The sequence below is a fragment of the Saimiri boliviensis genome, chromosome 7, assembly GCF_048565385.1.
Source record: "Saimiri boliviensis isolate mSaiBol1 chromosome 7, mSaiBol1.pri, whole genome shotgun sequence".
In the NCBI taxonomy this organism is placed as follows: Eukaryota; Metazoa; Chordata; class Mammalia; order Primates; family Cebidae; genus Saimiri; species Saimiri boliviensis.
Genome location: NC_133455.1, coordinates 90,986,094 through 91,008,438, shown reverse-complemented (window position 1 = coordinate 91,008,438; position 22,345 = coordinate 90,986,094). Strand labels below are relative to the sequence as shown.

General features: G+C 39.5%; 1 protein-coding gene and 1 long non-coding RNA gene across 10 annotated transcripts in view; one reads left to right on the top strand and one right to left on the bottom strand.

The window, feature by feature from the left end:
• Nucleotides 1-9,386, top strand: part of OVCH1 (ovochymase 1) — an 84,206-nt gene extending 74,820 nt beyond the window's left edge. For 5 of the 7 annotated variants that reach the window (XM_074403007.1, XM_074403009.1, XM_074403011.1 and 2 more), the window contains 3 exons: nucleotides 708-843; nucleotides 1,444-1,583; nucleotides 2,724-9,386. In XM_074403007.1, the coding sequence (XP_074259108.1) occupies nucleotides 708-843; nucleotides 1,444-1,583; nucleotides 2,724-2,734 (287 nt within the window). In that variant the 3' untranslated portion in view covers nucleotides 2,735-9,386. Of the gene's footprint in view, nucleotides 1-707; nucleotides 844-1,443; nucleotides 1,584-2,723 lie in introns of those variants that run through there. The other 2 variants (XM_074403008.1, XM_074403013.1) reach the window with 2 other exon arrangements.
• Nucleotides 1-22,345, bottom strand: part of LOC141585156 (uncharacterized) — a 118,996-nt gene that overhangs the window by 60,406 nt on the left and 36,245 nt on the right. The gene's annotated exons all lie outside the window — the stretch shown is intronic.

The following is a 22,345-nucleotide window of genomic DNA, read 5'->3' as shown; positions in this document are numbered from 1 at the left end:
AACAGGAACACTTTACACTGTTGGTGAGAGTGTAAACTAGTTCAACCATTGTTGAAGACAGTGTGACACTTTCTTAAGGACCTAGAAATAGAAATTCCATTTGACCCAGCAAACCTGTTACTGGGCATACACCCAAAGGATTATAAATCATTCTATTATAAAGACACATACACACCTATGTTCATAGCGGCACTGTTTACAATAGCAAAGACCTTGAACCAACCCAAATGCCCATCTATGATAGACAAGAAAAATATGGCACATATACACCATGGAATACTACACACCCATAAAAAATGATGAGTTTGTGTCCTTTGTAGGGACATGGATGAATCTGCAAACCATCATTCTCAAACTGACACAAGAACAGAAAATCAAACACCACATGTTCTCGCTCATAGGGGGGTGATGAACAATGAAAACACATGGGCACAGGGAGGGGAGCATCACACACTGGGGTCTACTGGGGGAGCCAAGGGAGAGACAGCAGGGTAGGTGGGGATATCAGGGAGGGATAACATGGGGAGAAATGCCAGATGTAGGTGATGGGGGGATGCAGGCAGCAAACCACATTGCCATGTGTGTACCTATGCAACAATCCTGCATGATCTGTACATGTACCCCAGAACCTAAAGTACAATTAAAAAAAAAAAAAAAAGAAAATGGAAAAAAAAGTTTCTCATTTTTTCTGCTTCCTGTTCTTCTAGGTCCAAAAGTCAGTAAAATAACCAGACTTCCCCAAAGTTCAAACAGAGAGCATTTGGTCCCTTGTGAGAATGTTCTTCTGACTAAGCCAGCAGGGATCATGCAGATCCTAAGAAATTCTCACAGAACTACTGTGAGGTAAGGAAGGGATGTTTATTGCAATGGAATAAGTGTGTGGAAAAATCAGTTGACTGACCTAAACATTTGGTATTTGCTTAAAATATTATTCTTCACCTCTTTTCCATAAAAAATAGACTCTTAGGTAACCCCTCATCTACAGTCTTTAACATGGAAACAAAACAATGTAAGAATGTTCTTGTTGGTAAATTGTACTTTCTCAAATCTCTACACAGAATGTTGGAGACTAATAAAATCTATGTAAAATATTTGGACACATAGTAGATAAAAAATGGTTTGTGGGAGTTTGGGGCAAATTCTGGCACATGTAGTCCTTCAGATCTTATAAATGTTCAATCGGAATGTCAAACAATATACACAATTGGTCAACCTTTCACCAAAATGTATGAACTTTACAAATTTTTGGCAAATTAGGTATTAGATATTTTAAAGTTGATATGATTTAAAGTACAAATCTTTTTCTCTCACAACCATAACAAAACCAACACAAAAGCTAACTCTCACTGAGAGTCAATAACATTGATGCATTAATTTCTGAGCAAAATAACTAACAAAACATTCATTTGGAAATCATTTGACTTTGTTTCCTCTATGCCTTAGTTGCCAGTGGAGGTTAGTAGCACCTTTAAATGATGTCATTCAGCTTAATATTATCAACTGCCCAATGAAGCTAACATCTTTGGTCTGTGAAGGACATCTGCGTGTTTACAAAGGATTTGGACCAGGAAAAAAATTAATAGGTAACTAATTTCCCATGAAGCACTATGCTACTGATTTTTCTCTTATAAAACATGTTTAGATTGTTTTATATTCAGTATGTGGCTCACATGTGACATACACTAAAGTCTTATCTGATGTTGAAACAGACTTACTGTTAAACTTTTCTCAGATTTAAAATTAAGATATAAAATCCTCTCAGTGGTTTAGTGAAAAACAAAATACAACAACGTTTCTTACATGGGTCACACCTAGATAAAATTTGCTCAGAAACACTAAAAATAAAGAATGAGTGAAGCAGTTTTAGACAAAAACAGAAAAAAATAAATACCATATATTAATAAGGCAAAATAATCACAGCAAAAGACATTACATGAGCTTATCAATTGGTGGTAGTTAGAAACCTGGTTACTGTGACTTAAACTCATAATTTTCAAAGAGAAACCCAGAGAAATGCAGATGCACTGCTAGTCCAACAACTGAACTCCATCAGCACTAAAGGTACTTTGATTATTTTGGCTTGTCCTAATGGTTGAATAATGGTTATTTCATCTCTCATCATCACATTGAAGGAAGAAGGGGAAGGGAGGGTTATCCCTATCAGGAAAACAAACATGTTTCCAAGAATCCTGTAGCCTACTTAAATCTCTGACCAGAATCATCGCATGGCCATGCCTGACCGGAGGGTGACTAGAGAGAAGGGAAATAGAAAAGGATTTTGGGTGATCAGCCAACATTTCTGGACACCATGGGATATAGAAGTCCACAGTTCTAGAATCTGATGGTCCTTGGTCCATATCTCAGTTCTACCATATACTAATTCAGTGATTTTGGGAATTCTCTCAAATCTAAGACTCAGTTTCTTCACTTGTGAGACTAGACACCCCACCACCATTCACACTATGGTCTATGAATTCCCAGTTTACTTAATCAAGGATACAAATGTGTGATAAAGTAAGCCCAGAGAAGGAGGATGTATGGCTTTTTGCTGGCCTTTGCCTTCCTAAGGAGGACCCAGATACCAGTGTCATTCTTTATGCAGGTAGGGTCCTCTCAGGGTGGGCAATAAAAGCCAACTGCTAAACTGCTGTCTTTTTTATTCTTCAGATTTGCAATACCATCCTAGAAGCAAGTGCACTAAGAATCTTTGTGTTTCTACCTAGGAGAATGTTGATGAGCACTGAGCTTTCTTGGTTCCTAAGCCAATTTAGCACCAAGAAGACCACAGCTTCTTGTGGGAAGACTGCAGTATCTATGAAAATAATGTATTCTTCTACCTTTCTTGCCATACAGAACTGTTACCATGCACTGCCTCACAAGGTTGTTTTGAGAATTAAATAAGAAAAGACATGTTAATCTCTAAGAAATCAAACTTGTGTTATATTTGGATTAGAAATATTTATTCTGATTCCTGTTCTTAAACTTGTGCTGCTTGGAGGAAAAGTTTAGACTGTTTTCCTATTGCCTCTTCTGTGGGTGTCAGGACACACAAAGATTGGAAACACAAAGAAATAAAGAAGAGGGCAGGGAAGGAAGAGTACATTAGCAATATCAGTTATTACTTATAATGTTAATCAACTACATATCTGTTCTTTACTTAGAATTAATTCATAAAATATACTATTTTCTATTTCCTTCTCCCCAAAAGTTTCATGACTATTTCAATTTCTCTAAATAAGGTTTATAAGCTCTGGGGTAGAAGGAAGAAAAAAATATTTCTCTTCTACCCATCTATCCAGAGGAACAAATCCTGTGATCAGAAGTTTAGAACTTAGTCCAACCTCTCGGTAGAGGAGAGGGACTGGAAATTGACGTAATTGCCAATTGCCAATGATGTGATTGATCATGTCTATGTAACGAAACCCCCATAAAACCCCAAAAGGAGAGCAGAGAGTTGAGTCTGTGAACACAGAATGCTGGGAGGGTGGTGTACCCAGAAGGAACACTGAAGCTCTGTGCCCAGCCTCCATAACTTGCCCTATATGTCTTTCATTTGACTGTTCCTGAATTACATCCTTTGTAATAAATTGGTGAAATTAAAACAAGTGAAAGTGTTTCTCTGAATTTTGTAAGTTGTTTTAGTAAATTATCAAACCTGAGGAAGGGATCATGGGAACCTCTGATTTATTGCTGGTCAGTCAGTAGCACATGTGACAACCTGGACTTGCAATTGGCATCTGAAGTGGGGAGTGAGGGAAGTCTGTGAAACTGAGCTCTTAACCTGTGCTGTTTGTGCTAACCCAAGGTAGATAATGTCAGAATGGAATTGAATTGTAAGATACCCAGGTGTTGTAGGGGAAGAAATCCCATACATCTTGGTGTCAGAGGTGAAGTACTGAGAGTAGCAGTAGTTGTAGTAGAGAGAGATACTATTCCTTTAGTTGGTGAAGAGAAGTAGCTTTTATTTTTTCTCAGACCATCTTAGGTTCATTGACTGGAACTCTGGCAATGATACTGACAAAAGACAGATTAAAAATAGAAAAACTGGCCGGGCACGGTGGCTCAAGCCTGTAATCCCAGCACTTTGGGAGGCCGAGGCGGGTGGATCACAAGGTCAAGAGATCGAAACCATCCTGGTCAACATGGTGAAACCCCGTCTCTACTAAAAATACAAAAAATTAGCTGGGCATGGTGGCACGTGCCTGTAATCCCAGCTACTCAGGAGGCTGAGGCAGGAGAATTGCCTGAACCCAGGAGGTGGAGGTTGCGGTGAGCCGAGATCGCGCCATTGCACTCCAGCCTGGGTAACAAGAGCGAAACTCCGTCTCAAAAAAAAAAAAAAAAAAAAAAAAAAAATAGAAAAACTGGATTTTACTAACACATGCATTATGCATATATGGAAAAACTCAGTGGTGAGTAACTCAAAGTGATTAGAGCTTGGGCTTATATAACACCTTAACAAAGGAACAATAACTGAGAGCAGTGACAACGTAAAGGAAAAGGACTTTGAGCTTCTAGAGGTGGCATACTGTAGGAAGGTAAATATACTGGGGACAGTTGTAGAAAACAAAAGTTATTTGAGAAGGATTTGTTATGTAGATTCCTCTGGTGCCACCTCTGGGCTGATAAAAGTCTAGATTTTTCTCTAATTAAGAATTGTTCTGCCTTTCCTAGTGGAGACAGTGGGAGGGCAGAGAGTTTTGCTTGTGCCTACATTTTTTTTCAATTGCCTTCCACTCAAAATCATCCTTGTATCAGAGTGGTATACTCTGAACCACCTCTGGGTTAAGTCAATACTTGACCTCAGCAGATAATTTGATAAACTTTTGACAGAACTAAGTAGAATTTATCCCAAGAACAGAAGGATAATTGAATATTAAAATGTATTACATATCAAGATTTCCTAATTTAAATTAGAAAAAAATAGATACAAATTACAAAAGCCATATGATAACTAGAAATAACCCTAAAATTTGAGATTTACTGTTCAAACTATGAAACTTTATTACGGTGTGGGTGTGGACAGACATAAACACACAAAGATTTGCATAGGTAAAAGTACTATTTTCCAAAACTGAAAGACATAACTCATATTAATTCAACACAAATTAATTTAGAAATTAAATTAATCCAAGTGGAATTTTTTTCCTGGAGGGATGAAGAGGAAATTAAAAAGCAACTCTAAAGTTTATCCTGTAAAATAAATAGCACTAGCTGAAAAATCTCTTGGGGAAAGAAAGACAAAATGGGTAAGGTAGAATTGCTTTGTCAGATATTAAAGTATACTTTAAAACAAGGGTAATTAAAACTATCAGAAGAAACGTGATCGAAAATAGATTAGAAGGAGAAAATTTAAAATTATTGTGTGTGATTAGTTTGGTACTGCCACTCAGAAAATGTATAAAATTATTCTTCACATCACACAACAGCTGATAAAGGAATAGGTTTCCTAAGGCATTTAAAGTGGAAACTATTGGTAAACATATGGAGAAGGACTTTCTCATATAAAAGCAGTAGAAGAAACAAATTATCAGTAAGTTCCTGTGTAATTAAAAACTCCTCTGCATCAACAGAAAGAAAACTAAAAAGCAAATACATGGGATTTTCAACAATGCTGAGAAAAGTTTGAAGTAATTAATGTAAGTGTTTACAGATCAATGAGAAAAGCTAAAATCTGTCAAGTTTATAGGCCCTAGATACCTTTGACTTAGTCTTGATTAAAATTAAACCAGAGATCCCTAGCCTTCTGTTTTCCACTTATTTTTCAAAAGAAGGACACACTATTGACCCAATTGTTTTTGAGAACACAAAACACAGGACTAACCATTAGCCCCTTTTGATAGATAAGAAAGATTAGTGAATATTTACATACCAGTTACTATACAATTTAAATCTCTTGTTTCTTGTCACAGTGAAATTGATTCTCTGGCCATCTCTTTACTAAAGAGGGCAAAGTTTTCCTGTACTCATGGAAAGCCTACTAGTTAGTTCTTAGGATCCTTGATTTGAAATCTTTAAAACTATGAGTATTACAGCAAACTACATTTACTAGAATGTTTGTTTCAGAAAATATTGTATATGATCAGTTAAACTTAGGGATGGTTTTGAAACGAATTATCACCCTTATGATACTTAACATTTGACTTTGACCATCTTGGTCTACCTCTAGTTAATTAAAAACACTGGGTGATTTTCTTTAGAATTAAGATTTATGATATTAAAAATTATTTTGCAACTACGGTAAATAGGGTCTAACCAATTTCAAAATACAACTCAGAATCACTATTTTCCATGATGTACCCTAATTTTAAAAATGACAAATGATCTGAGTAAGCAATTTATGGACAAATACATACATGAAAAAAATATTTGGCCTTTTTAAAACAAATGAGAAAATTTAACTGGTAAATTGACAATGATTTTGAAGAATGATTATACTTATCAAATGTTATATAACATGTATTTTCATCTCATTGAGGTATAATTTGGAATATGCTTTCTAGAGAAATATTTTCTAAAACTAAGTTCATAAAGTTGTATTGGGTGTCTACTTTTAGCTATACTTTTATTATTAAAATATGCTTTACATATGTACAGAGATGTTTACACACTAGATTTATTAAACATTTTTATAGCAGCCAAACTGGAAAAATAATCTAAATCTTAGTCTAAATAATTAAGAAAAATATAGCAAGTCCATAGGGTAAACTTTATCCTATGAAGTTACTATAAATGTATGCAGCCATTAAATAAAATATTGTCGCATATTTTATACATTTTAAAAATAAAGCCCCCTACATGTAATATTAAATGAGAAACCCAGGATGAACTATATAATTCTAATTTTTTAAAAAAGTGAATAAAATACAGGTCTAAAAGAAAAGATCCATATGTTTAATTGAACATCTTAAGATTACAAGATTATAAGGAATTTTTTTCAAATTTTCCAAATTTTCTCCAGTGACTAAACATTTCTAATTTTAAGGCTATAAATAGGCAAAAGAAGGAGGAAAAATATGTCTTGTTCTACAGTCTGAAATAGATTCATAGTGGAGCAGTTATAGGGAACTTTATGACAGTATTCAAACTATTTAGCAGCCTAAATAGTCCCTCACAAGAGAAGGAAACAGAAGAGATTATATCATCTTCTGAAGAGTGCTTTAGAAATCCTTGGGTAGTGGGAGGTTGAACAAAAATGTTACTATCAATGTTCATTTTCAGTCACAGGATACCTTTAAGAACTATGTTTTTTAAGAGACAGGTTCGTGCTATGTTGTCTAGGCTCAAGTGCCGTGACTATTTGTAAATATGATCATAGCAGACTACAGCCTTGAACTCTTGGGCTCAAGCAATCCTAAGCCTCAGCCTTCCTAGTAGCCGGTACTACAGGCTCACACCACAGCCCTGGCTCTTCTAAGAATTGTTGTCTGAAATGTTTCATTTTGACCAACTAATGGGTTTGACTTCTGTGCAATTACTGCAACTTGCTTGTTATAAATTTGGCCACCATGGATAAATGAAAGTTATATGTAGTTAAACTTCAAATATACTTGCTAAAAATAATTATATTTTAATTTGATGACAGTAATAATTTTCTAGTTCCCTGAGGACCCAGTCTTAGACCATGTCACCCTTTCTTACAATATGTAATTTTTAAAAGATGTTTCTAAAAGATGTGCCTAAGTTGATCAGATTTTTTTTTTTTAACACTTAAGTAACTCTTTATTTTTCTGGATACTTGGAATATTACAACAATATGGTCAGAAATTTTTATCCCTAGCATAAAAGTTTCATGGAGCTTTTCTCTTTTGGAATTCACTTCCTGAATGTACTAATATCAAGAGTAATTTGTCCTTTTGTTCTTTACTTGTCTTATTAGTTCATATCTGTTAGTTGTAACCAGAGTATTGAAAGATACATTTTGTCCATTCCTGTGGTTTCAGCAAAAGCACTAATAGTGTTATGAAAACTGATAACTATTGCAAATTATGGAAATTGGATATCATAGAGAAACATTTGCCATTATATTTAATTGTGAACATTTATTACAATACCCTCAGTATTTAAGATTAATCCATTCACATTCATTTTTTTTTAAATGAGCAGGCTTTGCTGTAAGAAGTGTTAGAAAATGAAAACCAAGAAGAAATTTGCATCAAATTTAAGTTATATAGGTAAAGTATACCTTAAGGGACTAACATGAAATAGAATAAAATCTCATATTTAAACCTATAATTATTCAGACCACCAACAAATTGTTGTAGGAATATGCCAGGCCCTGTTCAAATAATTGAGGATTGAGCAATTAACAAGACAGTTCCTGCCATAGTAGAACTTACAGTTTAGTAATGGAGATAGTCAATAACCATATAAAAATATATAGTAAAAAATGTGTAATATATTAATTTACTGTATTAGTCAAATTTCACATGGTTATGAAGAAACACCTGAGAGTGGGTAATTTATTAAGCAAAACAAGTTTAATGAACTCACATTCCACATGGCTTGAGAGGCCTCATGATCATGGTGGAAGGTGAAGGGGGAACAAAGGCACATCTTATGTAGTAGCATGTCACACCGAGTTTTAAAGCAAAGCCCTTTTCTTCTGCTGCCCATTCGCTGTCGGCCCCATTCGGCCGTTCCCCCACCAGACCCCAGGGAAGCCAGGCCCACTGCGATCCCGGAAGCCAAGGGGCTGTGCCCTGGAGTCGGCCTTGTGCCAGGGCTCTAGGTGTGTACGCTTGGCGTGCGGGGTGGACACATGGGCTTCCGTGTCCCCAGCAGTGAGGGCCCTCCAGGACGCCTTCTCCCATGGTTACTGACCTCCACGGGTTTTCACATCTTTGTACTGTGCCTGCCTCAACTTCCCCAAAAGATATGCATATTCCTTCCAGATGCCTCAGTGCTACACTAGAGCGGGCCTGGTCCCAGGACAGGAATGCAGTTTCTCCCAGTGGCTTCAGACTTCCTGAGAAACTGTAGCATATCCAACACCACCCCAAAAATGTACAACGTAACTTGTTTCGGTCCAAAGCAGGTTCCTTATGTTTCTGCCTTCCCCGCCAGGGTCGCTCCATCACCCACACAAAGGAACAAGGTTTGCCAGGATCTCCGAGTGTCCGGTGGCCTTGGCTCTCATGTGCATGCATGTGCCTGAGGGGTCCAGGCACGGCCACACATGGGGCCCTGTGCCTGGGGAGGCGCTGCAGGGGCTCCCCGTCCGGCCGTCTTGGGGCCACAGCCCGCCTTCTGGACTCTGCCTTGCTTTGCTTATGTTGAGCTGTTTCTCTGCTACCTTTCGAGCAGACTTCTTTACTACACTGCACTGGATTGCTATATTTTTAACCAGAAATAAACTAAAGATTAGAGCAAAAAAAAAAAAAAAATCACATGCTACTACTCAGCAATTCCACAGTAACGTTCTGGTACAAGCTTTATGTTAGCCAGTTTTACTTTTAACAGCCAAAATGATCATTTAAAAATGAATAATTGAGATGTTTATAAACCAGTGTTTTCACAACTCATTCACAGTAAAAGTCCTGATAGTGCCTACAAGATGCTATAGGATCTGGCTCTTGTCCATCTCTTTGATGTCTTCCCCTGCCATTTTTTCCCAATGCTCACTTCATACTCAGCCATGCCAACTTTGCTGCTGTTCCTCGGCATGCATACCCCTCTGCTGTATCCCTGAAACCTATAACTATGCCTGGTAAATAGTGCTAAAGAATTGTTTATTTGAATAAAGGTAATGACATTTCTGCTGAGGCAGAATAGGAGTGGAAAATACGGAGGTAGCTCCTTAGCTGATGAATGGGTAAGAAATGTGTCCATTTTGCTTACAAGAATCCCCCTGCCTGAGAGCTAACGTATGAGTAGGCATTTACTCAGGAAAGAGAATCTTATTACATATATATTCATTCTGTTTTTCAGATAAACATAGAAAACCTTTAATGTAGACATGTTTTTAATGACAGAAGAATTATAATAGATTTATATACCCTATGTGGGAAGTTTATTAAAGATATCACTCATTTGTATTCTTAAGATTGCAGATAAAATATGCTATGAGAAATTATGGTATGTCTATGTGAATAAAAAATATAGAGCCAATATAATTTATATGGGGTAGTTAGTAGCATGGAAAAATGGTCACAATAAGGTGGGTGAAAAATGTTATAATGGTATAAAATAGCATACAAGTTTTTAAACATATATATAGCATAGGAAGGCTTTGCAAGATTCACATTAAAACATGAATACTGATTGCTTAAAGGAGGGACTACAGGAGACTTTTGTTTTTGAGACAGGGTCTCACTCTGCTTAGTCTGGAGTGCAGTGGTGTGATCATGGCTCACTGCAGCCTCAACCTCCAGGCTCAAGTGATCCTCCCACCTCAGCCTATCAAGTAGCTGGGACCACAGGCACACACAACACCTGGCTAACAGTTTTTTTTTTGGTTTGTTTTGTGTGTGTGTGTTTTTCTTTCTTTCTTTTTTTTTTTTTTCTTGTAAAGATGAGGTCTTGCTGTTACCCAGGCTAGTCTTAAACTCCTGGACTCAAGCAATCCTCCTGCTGTGGACTCCCAAAGTTCAGGGATTACAGGCATGAACCACCATACCCAACAAAGCTTTTTATCTCCTCCTTTGGACTCTATTTTTGAAACTTTCTACAATAAGCATATATACATTGCTTTTATAATCAGAATAAAGAAATATGTTATAAATGTTTAACTGAATGCATTGACCTTTAATGTTCTTATTCTACATTCCATGAGAGGAAAAAATAAAGGCAATGATAGCCTTGGGAGCTTGTTGGGTCCCCTAGCAAGCTGTTTCTGCCTGGTCTCACAGGGGTACTCTGGGAGATCAGCTAGAGGTACTGGGAAAAGGCCACATGGAGAAGGAAATCTCCAGGTGAACTTTGTAATAATTAGAACTGATTGAGAAGCCTCCTGGCTAGAACTCAGGGAAGGGTGTGAATCCAGGGTGCAGACTCCACAGGCAGGGAAAGAAAGAAAGCCATACCTCATTTTGCAGCTGGGAGGTGGGAAACCTGGGACAAGTTCTCAGCCATGCTAACCCACTGCCTTGAAAGAGACTCAGTGCTGTTGGAAGGGGCACAGTGGAAGTGAGACCAGCCCTTTGGAATGTGTGGGAGCTGGGTGAGGCCTGTGACTGTCAGCTCTCCCCAAATTCCCTGACAACCTGCATGACACAGCAGAGACAGTCATAATCCTCCTAGGAACATAATTCCATTGACCTGTGAACCTCACTCCCATCTCCCACAGCAGCTGCAGCAAGACCCACCCAAGGAGAATCTGAGCTCGGACACACTTAGCCCTACCCCCATCGAATGATGCTTCCCTACCCACCCTGGTCACTGAAGACAGAGGACATATACTCTTGGGGAGTTCTAAGGCCCTGCCCAATGCCTCTTCATTCCCATATGACCACTGGTGATGCTCTCTGGAAATTTACACCTCCTGGCAGGAGGCCAACCAGCACAAAAATAGTGCATTAAATCACCAAAGCTAAGAACCCTCACAGAGTCCATTTCACTCCCTCCCACCTCGACCAGAACAGGTGCTGGTATTCATGGCTTAAAGACCCACAGATGGTTCACATCACAGAACTCTATGCAGACAACCCCTATTACCAGCCCAGAGACTGATAGCCTTGCTGAGTGGCTAGATCCAGAAGAGAGTTAACAGTTGATTCAGCTCAGCTCTCAAGAAGCCACATCCATAGGAAAAGGGTGAGAATACCTCATCAAGGGAACACTTTGGGAGGCTGAGGTGGGCAGATCACCTGAGGTCAGGAGTTCAAGACCAGCCTGGCCAACATGATGAAAACCTGTCTCTACTAAAAATCCAAAAATTAGCCAGGTGTGAGGCAAAAGAATCCGAACAACAGCCTTCAGTCCTAGACCTTCCCTCTGACAGAGCCTACCCCAATGTAGAAGAGAAGAAACCAGAAAAACAACTCTGATAATATGAGAAAGCAACGTTCTTTAACATCCCCCAAAATCACACCAGCTCACCAGCAATGGACCCCAAACAAGGAGAAATCCCTAATTTACCTGAAAAATGATTCAGGAGGTTAGTTACTAAGCTAATCAGGGAGGCACCAGAGAAAAGTGAAGCCCAATATAAGGAAATCCAAAAAATGACACAAGAAGTGAGGGGAGAAATATTCAAGGAAATAGTTCACATAAATAAAAAACAATCAAAACTCCGGTAAAGAAGGGACACCCTTACAGAAATGAAAAATGCTATGGAAAGTCTCAGCAATAAAATAGAACAAGACAATTGAAGAATTTTCTTCAGAGCTTGAAGACAAGGTCTTCAAATTAACCCAATCCAACAAAGACAAAGAAAAAGGAATAAGAAAATATGAACAAGCCTCCAAGATGTCTGGGATTATGTTAAACAACCAAACATAAGAATAGTCAGTGTTTCTGAGGATGAAGAGAAATATAAAAGTTTGGAAAACATATTTGGGGGAATAACTGGGGAAAACTTCCCTGGCCTTGGTAGACCTAGACATCCAAATACAAGAAGTACAAAGAACATTTGGGAAATTAATTGCAAAAAGATTGGGGAGGAGGATCCAAGATGGCCAAATACAAACAGCCCCAGAGTGTAGTTCCCAGTAAGAACAATGCAGAGGGTGAGTGCCCACATTTCCAAACAAATTTTCACTGCCCACAGATTAGATTCCCAGGCCAAAAAGCCCCACGTGTTTTCAGCATAGGAGTTTCAGCCAGTGCCACACTGGCACATGGAAACAAATCTGGGTGGCCATTTCAATGGGCACCTGGAACACCTGGAAGACAGAGGTGCCCATTCAACTGAAAGGAAGGGAGCAGAGACAGGGAGCCAGGCAATCTGGCTTGGCATGTACCACCCCCACAAAATAAGCAACCTGAAATGCTCTGGATTGAGAGTTTCACAGCAAGTGCAGCTGGACCCAGGAGACTCCAGCTCAGTGGGGGGAAAGGCAACCACCACTACCAAGGCAGTCTGCCACTACCAGGCAGTTCACACAGCAGCTGGGCAGAGCCTGCGGCAGCTTAGCAACACTTCTGCTGACAGACTAACTAGACTACTCCATGCAGAGCAGAGCATCTATGGAAAAAGGCAGCAGCATGATAGGAACTTATAAATAAAGCCAACCTTCCTAGGACAGAGCACTGGGAAAAGAGGTGGTTATAAGTTCCACTGCAGCAGACTTAAAGCACCTGCCCAGCACCTCTGCACAGAACAATGGAGCTCCCAGCACAGCACTTGAGCTCCTATAAGGGACAGACTGTCTCCTCAAGCAGCTCTCCGACCCTCGTATACCCAGAGAAATACTTCATAAAGGAGAGCTCAGGCCAATATCTGGCAGGTACCCTTCTGGGACAAAGATAACAAAAGAAGAAACTGGCAACAACCCTTACTGTTCTGCAGCCCCCACAGGTGATCCCCAGGTAAGCAAGGTCTGGAGTGGACCTCCAGTAGTCCTGCAGCAGAGGGGCCTATTAGAAGGAAAACTAAGAAACAGAAAGAAATAACTTCATCATCAACAAAAAGGATGTCTACTCAGAGACTATATCTGTAAGTCACCAACTGCAAAGAACACAGGTAGATAAAGACACTAAAATGGGAAGAAACTAGTGCAAAAAGGATGAAAAACCAAAAACCAGAACACCTCTCCTCCTCCAAAGTATTACAACTCCTTGCCAGCTAGGGATCAAAGATGGATGGAGAATGAATCTGATGAATTGACAGAAACAGGCTTCAGAAGGTGGGTAATAAACTTATAAGAGCTAAAAGAACATGTGCTAAACCAATGCAAAGAAACTAAAAACCTAGAAAAAAGGTTAGATGAGATGCTAACTAGCATAAACAGCTTAGAGAAGAATACAAACCACTTGATGGAGCTGAAAAACACAGCATGAGAACTTCACAAAGCATACATAAGTTTCAATAGCCAAATCAACCAAGCAGAACAAAGGATATCAGAGATGGGAGATCAAATCAATGAAATAAAATGAAAAGGCAAGAATAGAGAAAAAAGAGTGAAAAGAAAAGAACTAAGAAATATGGGATTATGTGAAAAGACCTAATCTATGTTTGACAGGTGTACCTGAATGTGACAGAGAGAATGAATCCAAGCTGGAAAACACTCTTCAGGATATTACGCAGGAGAACTTCCCCAACCTAGCAAGCCAGGCCACCATTCAAGGCCAGGAAATACAGAGAACACCACAGAGATATTCCTCAAGAAGAGCAACCCCAAGACACATAATCATCAGGTTGACCAGGGTTGAAATGAAGGAAAAAATGCTAAGGGCAGTCAGAGAGAAAGGTCAGGTTGCCCAAAAAGGGAAGCCCATCAGACTCACAGTGGATCACCCAGCAGAAACCCTACAAGCCAGAAGAGAGTGTGGGCCAATATTTAACATCCTTAAAGAAAAGGACTTTCAACCCAAAATTTCATATCCAACCAAACTAAGCTTTATAAGCAAAGGAGAAAGAAAATCCTTTATGGACAAGCAATTGCTGAGAAATTTTGTCACCACCAGGCCTGCCTAACAAGAGATCCTGAAAGAAGCACTAAACAAGGAAAGGAACAACCAGTATCAGGCACTACAAAAATGTATGAAATGATAAAGAACATCAATACAATGAAGAAACTACATCGAGTACTGGGCAAAACAACCAGCTAGCATCAAAATGGCAGACTCAAATTCACACATAACAATATTAACCTTAAATGTAAATGAGCTAAATGCCCCAATCAAAAGACAGAGACTGGCAAATTGGATAAAAAGTCAAGACCCATTAGTGTGCTGTATTCAGGAAACCCATATCACATGCAAGGACACACATAGGTTCAAAATAAAGGGATGGAGGAAGATTTAGCAACCAAATGGAGAGCAAAAAAATGCAGGATTTGCAAACCTAGTCTCTGGTAAATGGAGTTTAAACCAACAAAGATCAAAAGAGACAAAGAAGGGCATTACATAATGGTAAAAGGATCAATGCATCAAGAAGAGCTAATGATCATAAATACATACACACCCAATACAGGAGCACCCAGGTACATAAAGCAAGTTCTTAATGACCTACAAAGAGACTTAGACTCCCAAACAGTAATAGTGGGAGACTTTAACACTCCACTGTCAATATTAGACAGATCAATGAAGCAGAAAATTAACAAGGATATCCAGAACTTGAACTCAGATCTGGACCAAGCGTACCTAATAGAAATCAACAGAAATCTCCATCTCAAATCCACAGAATATACATTCTTCTCAGCACCACAATCACACCTACTCTAAAACTGACCACATAATTGGAACTAAATCACTCCTCATCAAATGCAAATGAATGGAAATTATAACAAACAGTCTCTCAGACCACAGGGCAATCAAATTAGAATGCAGAATTAAGAAACTAACTCAGAACTGCACAACTTCATGGAAACTGAACAACTGGCCCCTGATTCCACTAGATAAACAATAAATTGAAGGCAGAAATAAAGGTGTCCTTTGAAACCAACAAGAATGAAGACACAACGTACCAGCATCTCTGGTACACATTTAAAACAGTGTCTAGAGGGAAATTTTATAGCAATTAACACCCAAATGAGAAGCAAAAAGACCTAAAATTGACACCCTATCATCAAAATTGAAAAGCTAGAGGAGCAATATCAAAAAAACGCAAAAGCAAGCAGAAGACAAGAAATAACTAAGATCAGAGCAGAACTGAAGGACATGGAGACACAAAAAAAACCTTCAAAAAATCAAATCCAGGAGCTGATTTTTTGAAACAATCAACAAAATAGACCACAAGCCAGAGTAATAAAAAAGAAAAGGGAGAAGAATGAAATAGATGCAATAAAAAATGATAAAGGGGATATCACCACTGATTCCACAGAAATACAAACTACAATCAGATATTACTACAAACAACTCTATGCACATAAACCAGTAAACCTAGAAAAAAAGGATAAATTCCTGGATACTTGCACCCTCCCAAGCCTAAACCAGGAAGAATTTGAAACCTTGAACAGACCAATAACAAGGGCTGAAGTTGAGGCAGCAATCAACAGCCTACCAACCAAAAAAACTCTAGGTCTAGACAGGTTCACAGCTGAATTCCACCAGTCATACAAAGAGAAGCTGGTACCATTCCTTCTGAAATTATTCCAAACAATCCAAAAACAGGGAATCCTTCCCAAATCATTTCATGAGACCAGCATCATCCTGATACCAAAACCTGGCAGAGACTCAATAAAAAAGACAACTTCAGGCCAATATCTATGATGAACATAGAGGCAACAATCCTCAATAAAATACTGGCAAACCGATTGCAACCGCACATCAAAGAGCTTATTCATCGGGGGAATGCTGGGAAGATGGCCGCCTAAGAACAGCTCAGGACTTCAGCTCCCAGTGAAAGTGCAGAGGGTGAGTGGACCCTGCATTTCCAAATGAATTTTTATTGCCCACAGACCAGGAGATACCCAGGCAGAGGGGTCGTCAGCCCCGCAGTTCTGGCTGGTGCGGCTGTTTTGGCCCCCGAGGGGCTGATTTGGCCTGAGCGGCTGCTTTGACCACGCCCTGTTGCGGTGGTTCCTCGTACAAAAGCCACTGGTCTGGGAGCCCTCTTAGCTGGTGATCGGAGCCATGAGACAGCAGAGTTGCCCATTCATCTGAAATAGTGACTCAGGCCAGGAGATTCCTAGGCAAAAAAAACCACCAGGAGCCTCTGCGGGTGCCGCTGTTTGAGGCGACTCAGTGAGTCGCAGCACGGGAGATCCTGGTGCCTTTTCAACAAGTGACTGGAACGCTGGGTCGTTCAACTTAAAAAATAAAAAAAAAGACTCTGAGTCAGGGAGCCAGGTGATTAGGCTTGGTTGGTCCCACCTCCCACCCCCAACAACAACAACAAAAACAAAAACAGTAATTGAAAACTCTCTGGGTTGAGTGTTTCACAGCAAGCACAGCTGAACCCCCGACAGTCCGGCTCTGTGGGGGAGGGGCGTCTGCCATTACTGAGACTCTCCACCATTACAGAGGCAGGCCTCCATTGCTGAGGCAACCTGCCACAAAAGAGAGAGTCCACCATAACAGAGGTGGGGCCACCATTGCTGAGACAGTTCTAACTACGCCCATATAAACAGGACTGCAGGGAAAAGCACAGGGCAGCTGGGAGAAGCCCACAGCAGCTCAGCAAAGCCTCTGCAGGCAGACAGTGGCTAGGTGGGTTGCCAGCTGGGCGGGGCAGACCTGAAAGAAAAAACAAAAAAGGCAGTAGCGCAATGGAAACTCATAAAGCCCCAACTCCTCAGGACAGAGCACCTGGGAACAAAAAGCTGTTTATGAGTTCAGCTGCAGCAGACCTAAACGTACCTGCCCAGCAGCTCTGAACGAACAACAGAGCTCACAGCTCAGGACTTAAGCCCCAGTAAAAGATAGACTGTCTCCTCAAGTAGCTCCCTGACCCCCATAGATCCAAGGAGTCACCTCATAAGGGAGAAAATGGACTGAGAGTTGGCGAGCACCCTTCTGGAACAAAGATAGAGGAAGAGGAAACTGGCAGCAACTCTTACTGTTCTGCAGCTGCTGCAGGTGATCCCCAGGCAAGCAGGGCCTGGAGAGGACCTGAGAAGTCCTAGAGCAGAGGGGCCAGACTGTTAGAAGGAAAGCTTAAAAAAAAAAAAAAAAAAAAAAAAGAAGTAACTTCAGCATCCACGAACTAGAAGCTCACTCAGAGACCCAATCTGAAAGACAGTAACTACAAAGACAACAGGTGGATAAACCCACAAAAATGGGAAGAAACCAGCACAAAAAGGATGAAAACTCCAGAAACCAGAAAACATCTCCTAAAAGGGATCACAACTCCTCACCAGCAAGGGAACCAGACTGGATGGAGGAGGGTGATGAAATGACAGAATCAGACTTCAGAAGGTGGATAGTAAGAAAATACAGTGAGCTAAAAGAACATGTTCTAACCCAATGCAAAGAAACTAGGAACCTTGACTAAAAGGTTGGATGAAATGCTAACGAGAATGGACAACATAGAAAGGATTATAAGTGAATTGATGGAGCTGAAAAATACAAGAACTTCACGAAGCATGCACAAGTTTCAACAGCCGAATTGACCAAGCAGAAGAAAGGATATCAGAGGTCAAAGATCAACTCAATGAAATAAAAAGAGAAGGCAAGAACAGAGAAAAAAGCGCAAAAAGGAATGAACAAAATCTTCAAGAAATGGGGGACTATGTGAAGACCTAATCTACGTTTGATAGGTGTACCTGAATGTGATAAAGAGAACGAATCCAAGCTGGAAAATACTCTTCAGGATATTATCCAGGAGAACTTCCCTAACCTAGCAAGGCAAGCCAATATTCAAATCCAGGAAATACAGAGAACACCACAAAGATATTCCTCAAGAAGAGCAACCCCAAGGCACATAATCGTCAGATTCACCAGGGTTGAAATGAAAGAGAAAATGCTAAGGGCAGCCAGAGAGAAAGGTCGGGTTACCCACAAAGGGAAGCCCATCAGACTCACAGCAGATCTCTCAGCAGAAACCCTACAAGCCAGAAGAGATTGGGGGCCAATATTCAACATCCTTAAAGAAAAGAACTGTTAACCCAGAATCTCCTATCCAGCCAAACTAAGCTTCATAAGTGAAGGAGAAATTAAATCCTTTGGAACAAGCAAGTACTCAGAGATTTCATCATCACCAAGCCTGCTCTACAAGAACTCCTGAAAGAGGCTCTACACATATAAAGCAACAACCAGTACCAGCCACTCGAAAAACATACCAAATGGTAAAAGAGCATCAACACAATTAAGAATCTGCATCAACTAACCAACAAAACAGCCAGGTAGCATCAAAATGACAGTATCAAATTCACACATCACAATACTATCCCTAAATGTCAATGGACTAAAACCCCAATCAAAAGAAACAGACTGGCAAATTGGATAAAAAGCCAAAACCCATCAGTGTGCTGTATCCAGGAAAACCATCTTACATGCAAGGATACACAAAGGCTCAAAATAAAGGGATGGAGGAAGATCCACCAAGCAAATGGAGAGCAAAAAAAAGCAGGAGTTGCAATTCTCATCTCTGATAAAAATAGACTTTAAAGCAACAAAGATCAAAAGAGACAAAGAAGGACATTGCATAATGGTAAAAGGATCACTGCAACAAGAAGAGCTAACGATCCTAAATATATACGCACCCAATACAGGAGCACCCAGATACATAAGGCAAGTTCTTAATGACTTACAAAGAGACTTAGACTCCCACGTAATAATAGTGGGAGACTTTAACACCCCATTGTCAATATTAAGCAGATCAACCAGACAGAAAATCAACAAGGATATCCAGGACCTGAACTCAGACCTGGAACAAGCAAACCTAATAGACATTTACAGAACTCTCTACCCCAAATCCACAGAATATACATTCTTCGCAGCACCACATCACACCTACTCTAAAATTGACCACATATTTGGCAATAACACTCCTGAGCAAATGCAAAAGAACGGAAATCATAACAAACAGTCTCTCAGACCACAGTGCAATTAAGTTAGAACTCAGAATGCAGAAACTAACTCAGAACAGCACAGCTTCATGGAAATTGGACAACTGGCTCTTGAATGTTCACTGGATAAACAATGAAATGAAGGCAGAAACAAAGATGTTCTTTGAAACAAATGAGAATGAAGACACAACATACCAGAATCTCTGGGACACATTTAAAGCAGTCTCTAGAGGAAAATATATAGCAATGAGTGCCCACATGAGAAGAAAGGAGAGATCTAAAATTGACACCCTATCATCAAAATTGAAAGAGCTAGAGGAGCAAGATCAAAAAAACTCAAAACCTAGCAGAAGACAGGAAATAACTAAGATCAGAGCAGAACTGAAGGAAATAAGAGACACAAAAAACTCTTCAAAAAATCAATAAACCCAGGAGCTGGTTTTTCGAAAAGATAAACAAAATAGACAGACCACTAGCCAGATTAATAAAAAAGAAAAGAGAATAACCAAATTGATGCAATAAAAAATGATAAAGGGGATATCACCACAGATTCCATAGAAAACCAAACCGTCATTAGAGGTTATTACAAACAACTCTATGCACATAAACTAGTAAAACTGGAAGAAATGGATAAATTCCTGGACACTTGCATCCTCCCAAGCCTAAACCCGGAAGAAGTCAAAACCCTGAATACACCAATAACAAGGTCTGAAGTCAAGGCAGAAATTAAGAGCCTACCACCCAAAAAAAGCCCAGGTCCAGATGGGTTCACAGCTGAATTCTACCAGACATACAAAGAGAAGCTGCTACCATTCCTTCTGAAACTATTCCAGACAATCCAAAAAGAGGGAATCCTTCCCAAATCATTTTATGAGACCAACATCATCCGGATACCAAAACCCGGCAGAGACTCAACAAGAAAAGAAAACTTCGGGCCAATATCCATCATGAACATAGATGCAAAAATCTTCAATAAAATACTGGCAAACCGATTGCAACAGCATATCAAAAAGCTTATCCACCATCATCAAGTAGGATTCATCCCGTGGATGCAAGGCTGGTTCAACATAAGCAAGTCCAAAAACGTAATTCACCACATAAACAGAACCAAAGACAAAAACCACATAATCATCTCAATTGATGCAGAGAAGGCCTTTGACTAAATTCAACAGCCCTTTATGCTAAAAACCCTCAATAAACTAGGTATTGACGGAACGCATCTCAAAATAATAAAAGCTATTTACGACAAACCAACAGCCAATATCATACTGAATGGGCAAAAACTGGAAGCATTCCCTTTGAAATCTGGCACTAGATAAGGATGCCCTCTCTCACCACTCCTATTCAATATAGTACTAGAAGTTCTAGCTGAGGAAATCAGGCAAGAAAAAGAAATAGAAGGTATTCAAATAGAAAAAGAGGAAATCAAATTCTCTCTATTTGCAGATGACATGATTGTATATCTAGAAGACTCCATCGTCTCAGCCCAAAATCTCCTAAAACTGATAAGCAACCTCAGCAAATTCTCAGGATACAAAATCAACATGCAAAAATCACAAGCATTCCTATACACCAATAACAGACTTAAGGAGAGCCAAATCAAGAACGAACTGCCATTCACAATTGCTACAAAGAGAATAAAATACCTAGGAATACAACTAACAAGGAACATAAAGGACCTCTTCAAGGAGAACTACAAGCCATTGCTCAATGAAATAAGAGAGGACACAAACAGATGGAGAAACATTCCATGTTCATGGTTACGAGAATCAACATCGTGAAAATGGCCATACTGTCCAAATTAATTTACAGATTCAACGCTATTCCCATCAAGCTACCAATTACCTTCTTCACAGAACTGGAAAAAAACACCTTAAACATCATGTGGAACCAAAAGAGAGCCCGCATAGCCAAGTCAAATCTAAACAAAAAGAACAAAGTAGGAGGAATCACACTACTGGACTTCAAACTATACTAAAAGGCTACAGTAATTAAAACAGCATGGTACTGGTACCAAAACAGAGGTATAGACTAATGGACAGAACAGAGGCCTCAGAGGAAATACAACATATCCACAACCATCTGATCTTCGACAAACCTGACAAAAACAAGCAATAGGGAAAGGGCTCCCTGTTTAATAAATGGTGTTGGGAAAACTGGCTAGCCATGTGCAGAAAGTAGAAACTGGACCCCTTCCTGACACCTTACACCAAAATTAACTCCAGATGGATTAAAGACTTAAACATCAGACCTAACACCATAAAAACCCTAGAAGAAAATCTAGGCAAAACCATTCAGGACATAGGTGTAGGCAAGGACTTCATGACCAAAACGCCAAAAGCAATGGCAACAAAAGCCAAAATAGACAAATGGGACCTAATCAAACTCCACAGCTTCTGCACGTCAAAAGAAATGGTCAGTAGAGTGAATCGGCAACCACCAGTCTACCCATCTGACAAGGGGCTGATATCCAGAATTTACAAAGAACTAAAACAGATCTACAAGAAAAAAACAAACAAGCCCATTCAAAAATGGGTAAAGGATATGAACAGACACTTTACAAAAGAAGACATACAGAAGGCCAACAAACATATGAAAAAATGCTCATCATCACTGGTCATTAGAGAAATGCAAATGAAAACCACATTGAGATACCATCTCACACCAGTTAGAATGGTGATCACTAAAAAATCTGGAGACAACAGATGCTGGAGAGGATGTGGAGAAATAGGAATACTTTTACACTGTTGCTGGGAGTGTAAATTAGTTCAACCATTGTGGAAGACAGTGTG